The 12,819-nt window shown below is 52.7% G+C and overlaps 4 protein-coding genes across 4 annotated transcripts; 1 reads left to right on the top strand and 3 right to left on the bottom strand.

Moving 5' to 3' along the window:
- The first annotated feature begins 377 nt into the window (after positions 1 to 377).
- B0T26DRAFT_488346 (uncharacterized protein) lies at positions 378 to 4,847 on the top strand. Its single transcript, XM_060435311.1, has 4 exons — positions 378 to 1,369; positions 1,426 to 2,102; positions 2,235 to 2,870; positions 2,927 to 4,847. The coding sequence occupies exons 1-4, from the start codon at positions 582 to 584 to the stop codon at positions 4,429 to 4,431; spliced, it is 3,606 nt and encodes a 1,201-aa protein (XP_060289885.1). The 5' UTR covers positions 378 to 581; the 3' UTR covers positions 4,432 to 4,847.
- Positions 4,848 to 7,623: 2,776 nt separating this feature from the next.
- Positions 7,624 to 8,555, bottom strand: B0T26DRAFT_729614 (uncharacterized protein). Its single transcript, XM_060442963.1, has 2 exons — positions 7,768 to 8,555; positions 7,624 to 7,653 (listed from the first exon to the last, which is right to left on the bottom strand). Exon 1 carries the CDS (start codon positions 8,309 to 8,311, stop codon positions 7,850 to 7,852), a length of 462 nt encoding a protein of 153 aa, XP_060289886.1. The 5' UTR covers positions 8,312 to 8,555; the 3' UTR covers positions 7,624 to 7,653; positions 7,768 to 7,849.
- Positions 8,556 to 8,575: 20 nt separating this feature from the next.
- B0T26DRAFT_729616 (uncharacterized protein) lies at positions 8,576 to 9,453 on the bottom strand. Its single transcript, XM_060442964.1, has one exon. The coding sequence runs from the start codon at positions 9,262 to 9,264 to the stop codon at positions 9,034 to 9,036; it is 231 nt and encodes a 76-aa protein (XP_060289887.1). The 5' UTR covers positions 9,265 to 9,453; the 3' UTR covers positions 8,576 to 9,033.
- Positions 9,454 to 11,285: 1,832 nt separating this feature from the next.
- Positions 11,286 to 12,791, bottom strand: B0T26DRAFT_729620 (uncharacterized protein; the record flags this gene model as incomplete). Its single annotated transcript, XM_060442965.1, has 2 exons — positions 12,472 to 12,791; positions 11,286 to 12,407 (listed from the first exon to the last, which is right to left on the bottom strand). Coding segments are annotated over exons 1-2 (876 nt in total), but the record flags the coding sequence as incomplete, so codon positions are not given.
- Positions 12,792 to 12,819: the final 28 nt, after the last annotated feature.

Here is a 12,819-nt window from a genome sequence, read left to right on the forward strand (position 1 = left end):
CGATTGGCCTGCAACGGGAAAGTACATGTACGTGCATGCCATTCGGTTCGACGATAGCGGCAGCCCGTTTGGCAACTAATTATCAATCCAATCCTGAATCTGAATCTTTGTTGGTATGGTATCTATTAGGTACCTAGGTACTTATGAAGAAAATTTAGCAAAGAAACTGGTAATAGGTAATTAGGTAGTAAAGCCCTCGCCGACTGGTAAAATTCAGGGATTAGATTGTTGAACATTCAAGAGCATGGAGTTACACAATGTCATGTTCCATTTCGGACGCCTCCAAAAACGGCAGTTGCCGACTTGCTCACCTTCGCCCAGTTTGTGCACCGCCTCCTCAGGCAGCAACTGTGCAACGGATCCAGCCAGGTCCCGTGATCAGAGCCGAGCTGAACATGTCTTGAGCTTTTATGGGTAGAGCCTTGCGAGAACTCAACAACATTTGCGCCATTTCTTCAACTTTCTTCTGCACTGCCAACGTTGCGACCTCCATTATCAGTCGGTCCTACGTAGCCTACGACAGGCATATGAGCAAACTGGATTAAACGCAACTTACAGTTTCTAGCCCTGACTCGACAACAATGCCCAAAAGTGATAATTACGTCAAAATATGGACCTGCTGCCTATGCGATTATCCGCTTAATCAATTCTCCTTTTGCATCGGTGAAGACGCATTGGGCAATACTTGCTACCACGAACCATGTTCCGTCTGCACTGTCGACAAAACTATCAGTCATAGAGATGACGCCAGCACAATTGGGATTGAGGATTACGACTATATCAGGGCCAGGCCTGCTGAGTTTACCCAGACTCCCATTACCCAGACTGTCAAGCAACAGGCGTCTGTTTTGCCTGCTGGTGTAGCGGCAGTTCGTGACACAACTACCATCCGTGGCGATGATAAGTCAGAAAACCAAGCACCAGCAAAGTCGCCGCAAAATTCCATCACGGCCACGAAAACTTACGAGCCCTCAATTGGGCCAAGTCACTCTCTTACTTTGGGAGCAGCAACCCTTCCAGATTCGGGCTACGGCTCTGCTTCGCAAATCACAGCCAATGCATACCAATATCAAGCCCCGGCAGCCAGTCAGGTCAAACTACCTGAAGCCGACTCTGTTCTGACTGACGATGTTGCCTCCATCCTGACCGAAATGCTGCCGTTAGACTTGTCAGAAGATCTCGTCAGCACGTACGTTGGGATCTTTGCGCGACGTCTCTTGCATTCCACGGGAATCCAGGACCTGGAATGTTTTCCGGAAATCGACCAGACACTGCCTCGCCTGCTTCGTGCATTCGCGTTACGAGTAGCCTTTGCAGATAGCTCGGCTGACAGAAAGGCTGTAGCAACATTCGCAAGACAGAACAAACTGTGAGCACCTCTCTTCTTCCTATGTCGCGTATTATCTGACACGTGGAACCTCGCAGTCGGATTACGAAAGCGTTTATGGCAGCAGGAAAATTTCTTCGAGATGCAGCACAGGACAAAAATTCAGAACGGGGCTCGGGCACTGAAGAAGAAACTCCTTCTCAACAAAATGGGAACAGTGTTGCAGACAAACAGATGAAAGATCAAATGATCGCCCACTGGCTCGTGTCTCAGCCGTTGTTGGATTTGGCCACTGACCAGCTTGAACTCGATGATGCCGCGATCAATGAAGGGCCGTGGGAAGTGGAGGATGAGTGGGTTGAACTAAGCGATTCCGAATTAGCAAGGATTGACTTCACAGTCAATACGACTACCTACTCCTGGCTTACAGCTGCGGTCCAGCGTACAATCCGCCTCGATTACTCGAATTCCTACGTTCTGAGCGCCGTGCAGACCTTCGTCTCGTCTGTTCTCCCCCAAGCAAGTGGAAGCAGAGCGCTCCGCCCGCAATCTCTTCGGGTAAAATTGTTCTGGGATCCCCAGGCTTTCATCAACGAGCAGGGATACGATGGAGCCAGCTCGCTCCTCACAGCCGTGACAATTAGCGGATCAAAGGATAGCCCGCAACTGCTTCCATGCTTACAGTATGTCAAACAGACATGGCCCCTGATTGGGGAGCCTATCATGGATGCCATCGTGGCAGCGGCTGCAAAACCCCCAGGCACCGCCATCAAAAGTGAGTGATGTTGAGGTTTGTTCTGGCTGTAATTGTTTACCACTCGCTCATTCGCTTGTTGGTTGAATCATCTATCGACTCTGTTCAGTATCAACCTTCCACGTTTCTTTTCTTGACTAACTTCATTTGTAGGCGTTTTATTTGACAATACCGAGATTACATTAAGTATCAACAATGGCGCTGTGGCTGTAGAGTGTGTGGGCCTCTTTGACTCCATTCTGGAGGCCACCGAGGTTCTGGTCTGGGCAGGCACCGCCTTGCGGGAGGCCTCGGATCAAAATTCAATCCGATATAGCGTCATGAATATGAGTCGGGCTCACTCACCAAAAGGCTCTTCGATTGTGGTGAGGTTCTCCGAAGAGGACCTCTCTACGGAGAATGGCCCTGGATTCGCAACTGGTGACTGCTGGCAGGGCTTAGTCAAGAACCCCGTTATTGCAAAGGGATTTCCGGTCCCATTCCGACCCAAAGGAATACCCGGCCTAGATATCCCACTCGAAGCCATGGGACTCCTAGTTGGGGCGCCATGTGTGACGGCTTTTCAGAACCGAGCAGTCATGAAAGGATTCAACGCGGCGATAGTACCTATAGCCGAGAGTGGGTCAATCATTCACTGGCACTTGGTTCTGAATAAAGACGGTAGTCGTCTCCCATACTCGGATAGCCGTATTCTCTCGAGTATGCACATGGATTTGCCGGCTGCGTTGCCTCGAATTCAAGCTGCGAGACACATCCTCGGATGGACGCCAATGGTGTCATACAACGTCGGCAAGTCTTCACATTCACTACCCATATTATATGTTTGACGCTGACTACGCCTACAGGATCGCCCTTGGCAAACTACAAGATTGGATGGTCGAGTCCTGACTTTGTCGGACCCGGTTGTTCCCTAGAGAAGATTGTTATCTCAGGGGGCCCGGGATTCCTTTCGGCCGGCGCCGAGTTTTCTCTTGGACGCAAGGACAGAGCACTAGTCAACAGTCACGGCATCGCATATTTTGACATGCTGACGTCGTTGTCCAGCTCGTATGTAGTTCTCTATGATGTCCAAGACCACCGGGCTTGGCTCTCCAATGGCACTCACGCCTTGCTGCATGTTCGGGCATCCCTTCAACATGACAAGGACAGTGATTTCGCTGCCAATTGTCTTTACGACCCCCTCAAGCTAGAAGAGGCCCCCAATCCGTCCCACCCAAGTGCCGCTAGCAACTTTCTGAAGAGTCCGCACAACTGGGAACAGCCTTTGTACCCGAATCCAGATGAATTACGCAGCGAAAAGGCAACCACACCGGGAGGCGATACCATCACGACCGAGTACCGATCGTCCACAGGCGTATTCCTGAAGGACCGCATCAACCAGATAATGCACACGTTAGAGCAGCTTATAGACTACCAAGCTATCAGCGACTCTCTGTCGACCGGGGTGCCAATTAAAATGCGCCCCAGGAGTCGGCTGGAAGGATACCGCTTCATGGACATTGCAGCTCGGAAGTCAATTACGCCACGTGTCGTGAGTCTCAGTGTCTTCACTGGCGCCGGTAAATCATGGATAGACTTCACGCGCGCCATCAAGGCTGTGACCCTCTTTGGCGAAGGATTTGGCGAGCTCTTAGGAGTTCCACAAGACACCATTGCCTCCGTCTGCTCCCTCTGGCACACGCTACCCAAGAATAAAGACTATCTGGCCGCGAGTGAGTATGATCTGTCCAAAATCCTCCACCAGGAGGGCAGTTCTGCGTGCAGTCCCCTAAAGCTCGCACCGGGAAATTTCTGGCACCGATCAACGACCGTATTCGGCCCCTGTACATGCCGACAAGGCGAGCCAGTTGAGATGTTCGGCATGCGCGTGCCAAAGCTGCGGCGCGCCTGTGACCGAGTGCAGATCATCCTGCCCTCACAGAATCTACCGAAAGGGCTTAGGGGGAAGCACCACTCGCCTGCAGCGACCATTGGCACCGAGGGCGCCGTCATATTTGGCCGCAGCGAGCTCTTGCCATGGAAGTGGCCAGACCAAGGGGCGCCGAAGCGGGACGTTGAGAGAATCTCGAAGACTGATGATGAGGAAAGTGCAGGCAGCCGTCTCGCGAGTGACACCAGCTATTTATCAGCGCAGGACTCCGTTACATCAGCTACGGCGGCTTCAACGCTGCCCTCGACTACCACTTCCTTAGACGGCAACGAGTGCGAGAGAGATGTAGGGGCGAACGGCTCAACGCCGGCAGGCAAAACTTTGGTTGGAATTGGAATAAAGGCCACCGAGATGTCGGGTTCTCAGGTCAAGAGGCAGAGGGTTTGGGACACGGCGAAGAATGTGACGAGTACTAAGTAATATGACACGGCATTGAACCACCCAAGATTCAACACTTGATGGTGGACATGAATATAGCACGAGAGGGTTTTGAAGTAGTTGCAAAATTCGGTTTCATACACTACCGTTCAAACAGGCTACCCTGTTATATGACTTATATACCTTACCTGGGTATCAAGGCCTCTCAAATTTTCCGTAGTGTAGAAAGGATGCTCATAGATACCTATTCAGGGATTGGATTCGTTGAAAACCGACGTGGAGGGGTGACGGTATCCGGAAAAGCAGGGTTAAAAGTGTTGTAGTCGTTGACCGAATAGTTGTCCTCACACAGGGGCGACCGAGACGGATGAGACGGAGGAAACGAAGGAGATATCGGGTCAGCGCGCGGTGTCTGATTCAAGTTTGGCTGACTAGCGATGGCGATATAGCCAAGCTCTTCCTTGACGGCTAGAGGGTCGATGGTGATCGACTGAATGGTTGTCTTGTAACAAAGACGGAGGAGATGGAGGATATGTCTGGACTTCCTGGCGTTGCTGGAGGGGGCGGTCGCACGTCCTCGTCCTCTTGACCCGAGGCTTGTCTTGTGGCGGTCCTGGAGAATCCGGGTCGTCTTCCAGTAGCCTTTTCCGTAGCTGTCGCGCCATGAGCAGCAAGGAGATGCTGGACTGGAGGGAATCGAGCAGATAACGAGATATTTTCAGGGAGATGGAAGGACACGCTCGTTGTCCATCGCTCAGCACTCTTTAGGCAAACTGTGTTGTCCTAGATCAGTGTTGCTGCCGCTGGTTCGCCTCTGGGCCCTACGCCGGGGTCAGTTGCCTTCAAAGCCATCACCTGTGTCGCTCTCGTGAAAATGCTGCCTCAGCACTGGGGGGAGCGAGGCGAGTTCGAGGCGGTCGAGGGAGGGGTCGAGGGCGGAGTCGAGGGCGGAGTTGAGGAACTCAAGGCGGGAGGTTGCGGTATCACGCGCGGACTTGGGTCACCAAAGTGTCTTACTTCTGTTTGTGTAGCGATGCCTGATGTCGGATGCAGTTGCGGGATAGGCGTGACTTACGCCCGAGCATGAAAGAGTGAAGAACGACGGCTTACCTAATATGAAGATGGAGGAGTTTACACTCGCTAGGTCAGGGTGAAGGGACGAGAAGAATAACGAGCCTTTAGTAGGTGAGGGCGTCTTTTGGACGGTGTGGGCGAGGGCGACAGCGGTACGGAGTTGGTGTGTTCAATGCGTGTGCTGGAGGCTCAAGAAGTTGCTTCGTGGTGGGGCCAAGTAGCCGCGGTGATTGTGGCGATGAGGGCAAATCGCGCGTTTCGGTCGAAGTGGTGATTTTCCAGCCTGGTGAACCCAAGACCACGGCCCCTCCAATGCACGTCCCAAAGCTGGATCGAGGTGAGGCTGCCACGGCAAAGATATGATCGATTCAACTGCTGGCTTTGCCCTGACTCGAAGAACTAGGGGGAGCAAGCCGACGACGGCGATAGCGAACCCATATATGTCATGGATTCTCTGTTGTTAGCTAAAACAGAAGCATGTGGTGACATGGCAGAAGTAGGCTTATTAGTATAGAAGGAGATGATGGTTTTTCCCCCCGGATGAGCCAGTTCTATATACGAGACATCGCTCGTCGAAGGTTCCTTGGATGTTCCCAACGTGGCCTAGGGGACTGAGAATCTTGTAAGGCGTAGCTAGTGCGGGATCCGACTCAGAAGGGTTTCTTCCAGGGGCCAGAGAATAGCATCCTTGTGCTTACCACTCTCCTCTCAAATCCTCCCGGGGCCCGACGACGACGGCCCGCGCCTCCTCGAAGGCGAATTCGCTGACTGTCGGGTTCGAGTAGAGACGGATCATCCATTAGATCAATAAAATTTTACGATGCGGGGTGATATGAGCCCACAGGACACTTTCTCAGAGCTCAGTTCCCACCCCCACGGTGGGAAACAGTATCCATATACCCTTGTCCACGCCGCGACCCACTCTTTGAGCGGGCAAACGATTCGAGGTATTCCATGATGCCATCGAGAAAGACTTCATTATCCCAGAAGGCTAGTTCTACCTCGCCGATGCGGGTTACGTGCGGGCCGCTGGCTGCTGACGCCATTCCGGAATGTGAAATACCAACCTTTAAGAAAGAAGAGGCCCTCAACGAGAGCTGGAGACTGAGGAAGAAGTATACAACCACCGCCATAGTACGGCTCGAATTACCGTCGAGTGTGTGCTCGGGAGGCTCAAAGGTTTCTGGAGAATACACCGCGTTAGCCCGCACTTCAGTGTTGACGTACAGAAGCGCATCATCTTCGCCACGGCGGCCCCGCATAACTGGATGCTTGATTACAAGGACGGACGTCACGGCCGAGGATGTGTGGAATGAGGGCCTCACCAAGTCTCCTGAGTGCTCAGGGAACCAGAGCCCGGAAGAACGTGCGAATAGCTTCCTTCCTGAGGAATTCTGCCGCGGGGAAGAAAACATGGTGGCAGCTCGGGCGCGTATCGCTTCGTTGATGTGGCGACAACACCTAGCTCACTGTAGGTGACGTCCGTAGGACTGTACTCTCGTCGACTAGCTTCATCTATGCATTACATAGACCGTTGTTCACGATAGAATCATGCTGCAATAGAAAGGGTGTGTTTCGAACGTGGCGATGCGTTTCCCGGGCTCGGACTTCGTGGGTTCGGGAATTCGTTGATCTGTTGTGACGTAGCGATCCGGCCCGGCCGAAGTGAACAGTAAAAGGCGAACCAGGCTTTGGCAGGCTCCCTCTGTCAGGTGGCGGGTTCCATATTTGGAAGGTATGCCGGCCCGATTGAACTGCTGAAGACGGTCCTGTAGAAGCATTTTCTTCGAACTATGCGGAAATCGTCGATTTGAACGAATTCGGCGGCGGAAGCCAAATCGTCGGTTTCCACTGCATTTGGACACTTCGAACACATGAAAACAAGTTGGCTGCAGCTGACAGCCTTTTTTGACAGGCCGTTGCGGCCCGCCCTGGAAGCATCTGTCAACGCAGTGGCCCTGTCACCACAGTGGCCCTGTCACCGCAGTAGCCCTGCACCGCCGCAGTGGCCCTGTCAACACCGCAGTGGCCTGAAAAGAACGGTGTGGAATGGGTTGTCTTCTCTAAAACTACAGGCCGAAGGCACCAGCTATGAAGTGCGATTCTAGGTGCGGGGTATACCCTAACCCTGAGGATAATTCGGTGGTGGGGCTTTCAGGCCTGTCAACCTTCTTCGAATCCACAAATTCGGTATGTTCATGATCTTCTTGTTCAAACAAAACAGCTATTCGATCTATCGCCTATGTGAAGCATTTGAGGCCTTTTCCTGACATTCTGAAGGTCCCCAGCTAACTAGATGGAAAGCAACGCAATCTAGGCGCGAGAGACAAAGAAAACACACAATGTTACGTTGCCATCCTCTCGAAATAATCCTCCGAGTCCGTCGTCACAGGGGTGAAATAATCACGGCTCCTTCGCCCTCGCTTTCCCAGTACATCTCTAGTGCTGAGGCAGGCCGTCGGCGGCGCCCGCGGTATGCCAGCTGCATGGCCGGCACGAAGTCCCGAGACTGCATACCGCGCACATGCTCCCGACCTTGCGTGGCCGACCGAAAACGCATCAGCAGACTTCCCTCGCGAGTGCTTCGGCTTCGGGGTTCGACATGCGCCTTCTCACGAGCATGACGACCCTCATAGGCTTCCTCGCCTGCCAGAGCCTCCACGTCAGCCTGCCGATCCGCTTCCAACATCTCTTCATACTCTCCGCGCACTACTTGCTCTTCGATTTCCCGGGTTTCTTTCTCAACATCAAGTTCATAAGGGTCCAAATGATAGGAAGCCCAGTTATCGTCGTCCCCAGCCTTCTTGCTGGTAAACTGGATAACCTGAATCCTTGATTTTAGCCGCATCTTAACGAACTACATGGCCTTCCTCTCGTCGAGCCATTGAGAGAAGAGCTCGTTCGCGGTAGAAAGGCCAACATTCTGTTGATAATTTTCCTCAAAGATCGTTATGGCCTGCTTCATCCACTCCGCAGGGTCCGCCTTGGGCTCAGGCTTCTTTCCACGGGCAACAAATGCCGGCGCAAGAGCTTGGATCCCATCCACAAGGCCCTGCCGAGGGCCCTTCTTTCTGTTCTCATCTCGGCTGGAAGCCTCGTCGTCGTCGTCGTCGTCGTCGTCGTCGTCGTCGTCGTCTTCCGAGGCACTCCGCTTCTTCGGCGGCTGGAGGCTTGTGACTTAACGAAGCCGAGGCCCCTACATCCGTTTGCACACCCCCCCACAACTTCTCGCTGTGGCTCGGGAATGGAAGTGTGGCACCCCGGAATTGCCTCATGTCTCCTTTGCACTACCGAGGGGGTTTGCTATGGGACAAAACGAGGGGAAATATGCCTACCTTGATGAGTTCGTCTCGGCCGACCCCGGAATACCGGCCAAGCATTTCCCACAGCTGGAACTGAGCCTCCATGATGGATTTCAGCGATTTTAGCTGGTTCTTGGTTATTTCCAGTTGGTGTTGAGCTTTGACTTCGTTAGCCGCATCGTGGTATGCCTGTGGTTTGAATGGCCCGGGCCATTCGGCCGAAAACCTAGGTCTACGGCGTCACATGGCGACTAGAATACCGTGAGCTTCACATCGTCAGTCCAGGTCGGAAGCCGGCGGCGAGTCCAGTGTCTTCGCCGCATGCGCGTTCGCCGCTCTCGTTCGCGGTCCGCTTCTCGTACCGCCCGAGCGTGTGCCTCCAGCCGACGGTTGAACTGCCGTAGAGCCCGGAGTTCGTTGCGTGTGACGAGCCGCCCCGTTTGAGGCCATCGTGGCCTGCGTGGCGGACTAGGGGCTGTTGGCCGGGTATTCTTGTCATTCTAACCACGAGGTGGATTCATTTCCAATACTCCAGGCTCCAAGGGTTTGGGGAGGCATTTTAGAATGGCTTCAAGATGACAGGGAAAGAAAACAAGGCCGTTGGTCTATTTGTTGAATCAGCTACCTAGAAACCTACCTAGCAGAAAGCCTGCTTTAATATATACAAGTTGTTGCACACCTGGCTTAGCCACCAAGTTGCCCCTAAATCTCTGACTCTGACATGACGGACTTCACAGTTTTCCGGGCTCGCCGACTGCATGTACGGAATGACTGCGTTCAAGTGCATCGCATGCATCACGGCTAGCGGGAATAAAAGCCTCGATCCTGCTTAACCTACCGCTAACTGGCGAACCAAACAAAACAACAGTTAAATCGCGAATCGGGAAGTGCGAGGCTAGGTCGGTCAGTAACCCCGTGCACCTAACTGTGGCCCCAGTAAGGGGCAGTTAAAGCGAAGAAGAAAAAAAGGCACAATTTAACATACTGTAACTGCCTAATCAAACGCTCTGAATCGCAAAAATGTACCGCTTGATAGCCCTGGAGTGGCGTGTTTCGATCGCCTCAAGAGGCTTGCACCCGATGGGCCAAGCGTAGGCTGAGTGTACACTGGTGCCTCGTATTTTCGCTTCTTCAATACGGAGGAGGCATCGTTTGTGCATTTTATCGGCGATGATATTAGCTGTTGTGTCTGGTCGCGCCCGGGGTGCGAGCATTCTTTTGGGACCTCCCGCCGCCCAAAATAGGGTAAAGTACATCTGTATTGTACAATACATAGAAAGCACTCCTTGCCGGGCCCCTCAGCTCGCCTCCTGGAAGGTCAGGCTCTCGGCGGAAGAAGTCTACCTAATAAACCTAAACAAGGCACAGACAGGCTCCCGCAAACAACTCCGCTCGAGTAGGTAACCTGGGTTTGCAAGCCCGCTTAACTGCCCACCCCCTTCTTTGACCGTTGCCCACCTTTGCGTCCCCACCTTGCCTGCCCACCTTGCCTGCCCACCTTGCCTGCCCACCTTGCCTACCCACCTTGCCTGCCAGGCCTGCTCTCCTTTGCCTCTTGCCCCAGCGGAAATCCCGACAATGCGGGGTATATATATACCAACAACCAACATCGTTCGAATTGTTCGTCATCTTCAAAGTTATCCGTCTCGATCCCCGACCGACTCTCTCCTGCCTGCCGACGACAAACTCAAAGCAAAGTCTTCGCGCGCGGAGCCACAGGCTTCATTCTCTCAGCTCTTCATTTATATCGACGACCGCCACGGCATGGGCCTGACGGATGGATGGATGGCCTGGTTGGCCCTAACTGGTTGCATCTATTTGGGAGCTACCCCGCTACTTCCCTTATTACCGCTGTATTTTAGAGTGGATGCCCCATTCGCCCTCCTGTCGCTAAGCGAGTCCCTCCAGGCAGTCCGCGCTAAGGCCGCTGTGCGCACTCTCGCCTCCTCCGCTATCAGTCTGAAGTAACTCCAGGTGGCCCCCAGCGCCCCTAGTACTCCTCGGGGAGGACATCCATGTTTAGAGGAAGTACCGCGGGCACTATGGGTACCTTTTTTTTGCGTGAACGGTTTGACGGACATCGGGTTGAGGTTGTAATAAATAAAGGAGATTGGTTGTAAGCCGGTTACCTAGTCCTTCCTATCAGCCTGTATTAATTATAAGGAGAATCCGAATCCCAGCCACCTCGCCTAGATCGTGCCCAAGGGAGCACCAAAAATGATTTGGCTGCCCCAAATTTGTTGCTTCCCCAGATGCTGGAGCCCCCGAACTGCCACCACACCTTCAACGCTCTCACCCAATCTCTCTCTGTATTGGCAGACTCTATCCCCATCAAGGTGGAGTTGGCGATAATTCCAAGTACGGACAGCGTAGATTACACGCCAGACAGAGTATTCTCCGAGTATCTATTCGAGCCGTTGATAGAGAGGTTGAGTTTCTTGATATGATCGGACTCTTCGCCTAGCGACCCGTCACGCTTTCGTTTACAGCCTGACGTATTATACGCAGTCTCATCCGAGTTGCTTGAACCAATACCCGCCATGGGTCCGTTTGTGTGTTGGACCTCGTCAACGATTATTGGAAAACTCTAGCGTCTCTGTTAGCAATTGTTGTTTGCTGTCACTTTGTCGGACGAACCTTTCTGCAGGTCATGACCGACTGCATCAACATCCTAGCCTGCTCTTCCTCGGCACGCAATCGCTGTACTACCACCTCGTAATAATCGTTTACTCTTTGGAACCGTGCCATAGCGTCTGCACTAGCGTTTTTCGCGCCCGTCGCGAGACGGCTAATTTTCAAGACGAGTTCTCTTGAAACGAGTGCTTTCCTGATTGCATTCGACCGCTGGTGCAGTCTCGGGAGAAACGCGTGGAAGAACTGAGCTAGGGCTCCAGGAAGTTCGGAAAATGGGACCGTTGAAGGCAGACATGGAAGTTCAATCTCGACTGGTGGTGAGTCATTGAGATATTCATCGACGTGTGATTGCGATATTAGTAGCCGAAGTAAGAAATCTCGCCATACAGCTGGATCGACATGTGTAGGCTCGATGCTGAGGCCCATCGCCTTATGGAAAGCTGCAGCAATGCTGAGTATACCGCAATCACTGGAGTTGGATTGAATCAACGGCGCAGTGACTGTAATTTGCGGGCAGTCGTCGTCGACCTTCCGGAGGATTTCCGAAAAGAATATACCAGCTTGGTCCGATACGGCATCCTTGGTGGACGGGTCCCATTTGGAGTCGTAAACCAAAAGCCCTGTCCTGTCTTCATACACACCAAGGACCCAATGATTGCGACGAATGAGCATGGGCAGTAATACTTGGTTGTTAAGGAAGTCAGGTCTCGTAGGCTGCCGTTTGGATTGGTGTGATAATGAATCGACGATTCGCACCTTGTCGTTGCTTACTTCCTTGATGAGATGAAGAGCACCGTTGACAATCTCGTCCGTTAACCATTCACCAGGCTGTAGTGTCGTGAGTGATTGCCTCTGAATGTGGACGTTTAGCCCATGGAGCCGCAAGACCGACGTTGTCTCATCCGAGGAGTCTGTGTCGTGTAGTTTGTCGGGGCTGGCTAGATCTATAATGCCACTAGCAGGAGCAGGTTTTGGAGTCTTTATTGGATTTGGGACGGATCCATTTTTCTATAGATAATTAGAGATCATATGAGAGAGATGAGATAATTTTTGTGCATCTGCAGGGACATACCAGTATAGTCTTCGCCATCGCCAAGTCCAGGGGCTGAAGATGGTCCTTTTTATTGACCCCGCGCCTGGGGTTAGATTGTCGATGGTCCCGGGCTCTGTTCAAGGCCTGCCTAGCTTCCTCCCATGGATGGGAAGTCAGGAGGTGGAGATTCCTCCGAAACTTTTCTGACGTATTTTGAAAGAACTCGTCCAAAACTAGCTCCTGAACTCCCCAGTCCAACGCCGCTTTCTGCATCTCGAAGAAGATTCAACGCAGTGGGAAAAAGGTTATGTAAGGTTAGCCGAGAATGGAGGCAAGGTAGGGTGCGAAGGCAGGCAAGCTGCTTAAGGCAAGCAAGGTGGGGGGGTT

Source organism: Lasiosphaeria miniovina (assembly GCF_030549165.1).
Source record: "Lasiosphaeria miniovina strain SMH2392-1A chromosome Unknown B0T26scaffold_8, whole genome shotgun sequence".
Lineage (NCBI taxonomy): Eukaryota > Fungi > Ascomycota > Sordariomycetes > Sordariales > Lasiosphaeriaceae > Lasiosphaeria > Lasiosphaeria miniovina.

Coding starts and splice junctions, on each gene's coding strand:
- B0T26DRAFT_729616 (XM_060442964.1), bottom strand. CDS start 9,264: ATGACAAGAATACCCGGCCAACAGCCCCTAGTCCGCCACGCAGGCCAC.
- B0T26DRAFT_729614 (XM_060442963.1), bottom strand. CDS start 8,311: ATGCGGCTAAAATCAAGGATTCAGGTTATCCAGTTTACCAGCAAGAAG.
- B0T26DRAFT_488346 (XM_060435311.1), top strand. CDS start 582: ATGCCCAAAAGTGATAATTACGTCAAAATATGGACCTGCTGCCTATGC. Junction 1,370..1,425: donor TTCGCAAGACAGAACAAACT/GTGAGCACCTCT, acceptor GGAACCTCGCAG/TCGGATTACGAAAGCGTTTA. Junction 2,871..2,926: donor AATGGTGTCATACAACGTCG/GCAAGTCTTCAC, acceptor CTACGCCTACAG/GATCGCCCTTGGCAAACTAC.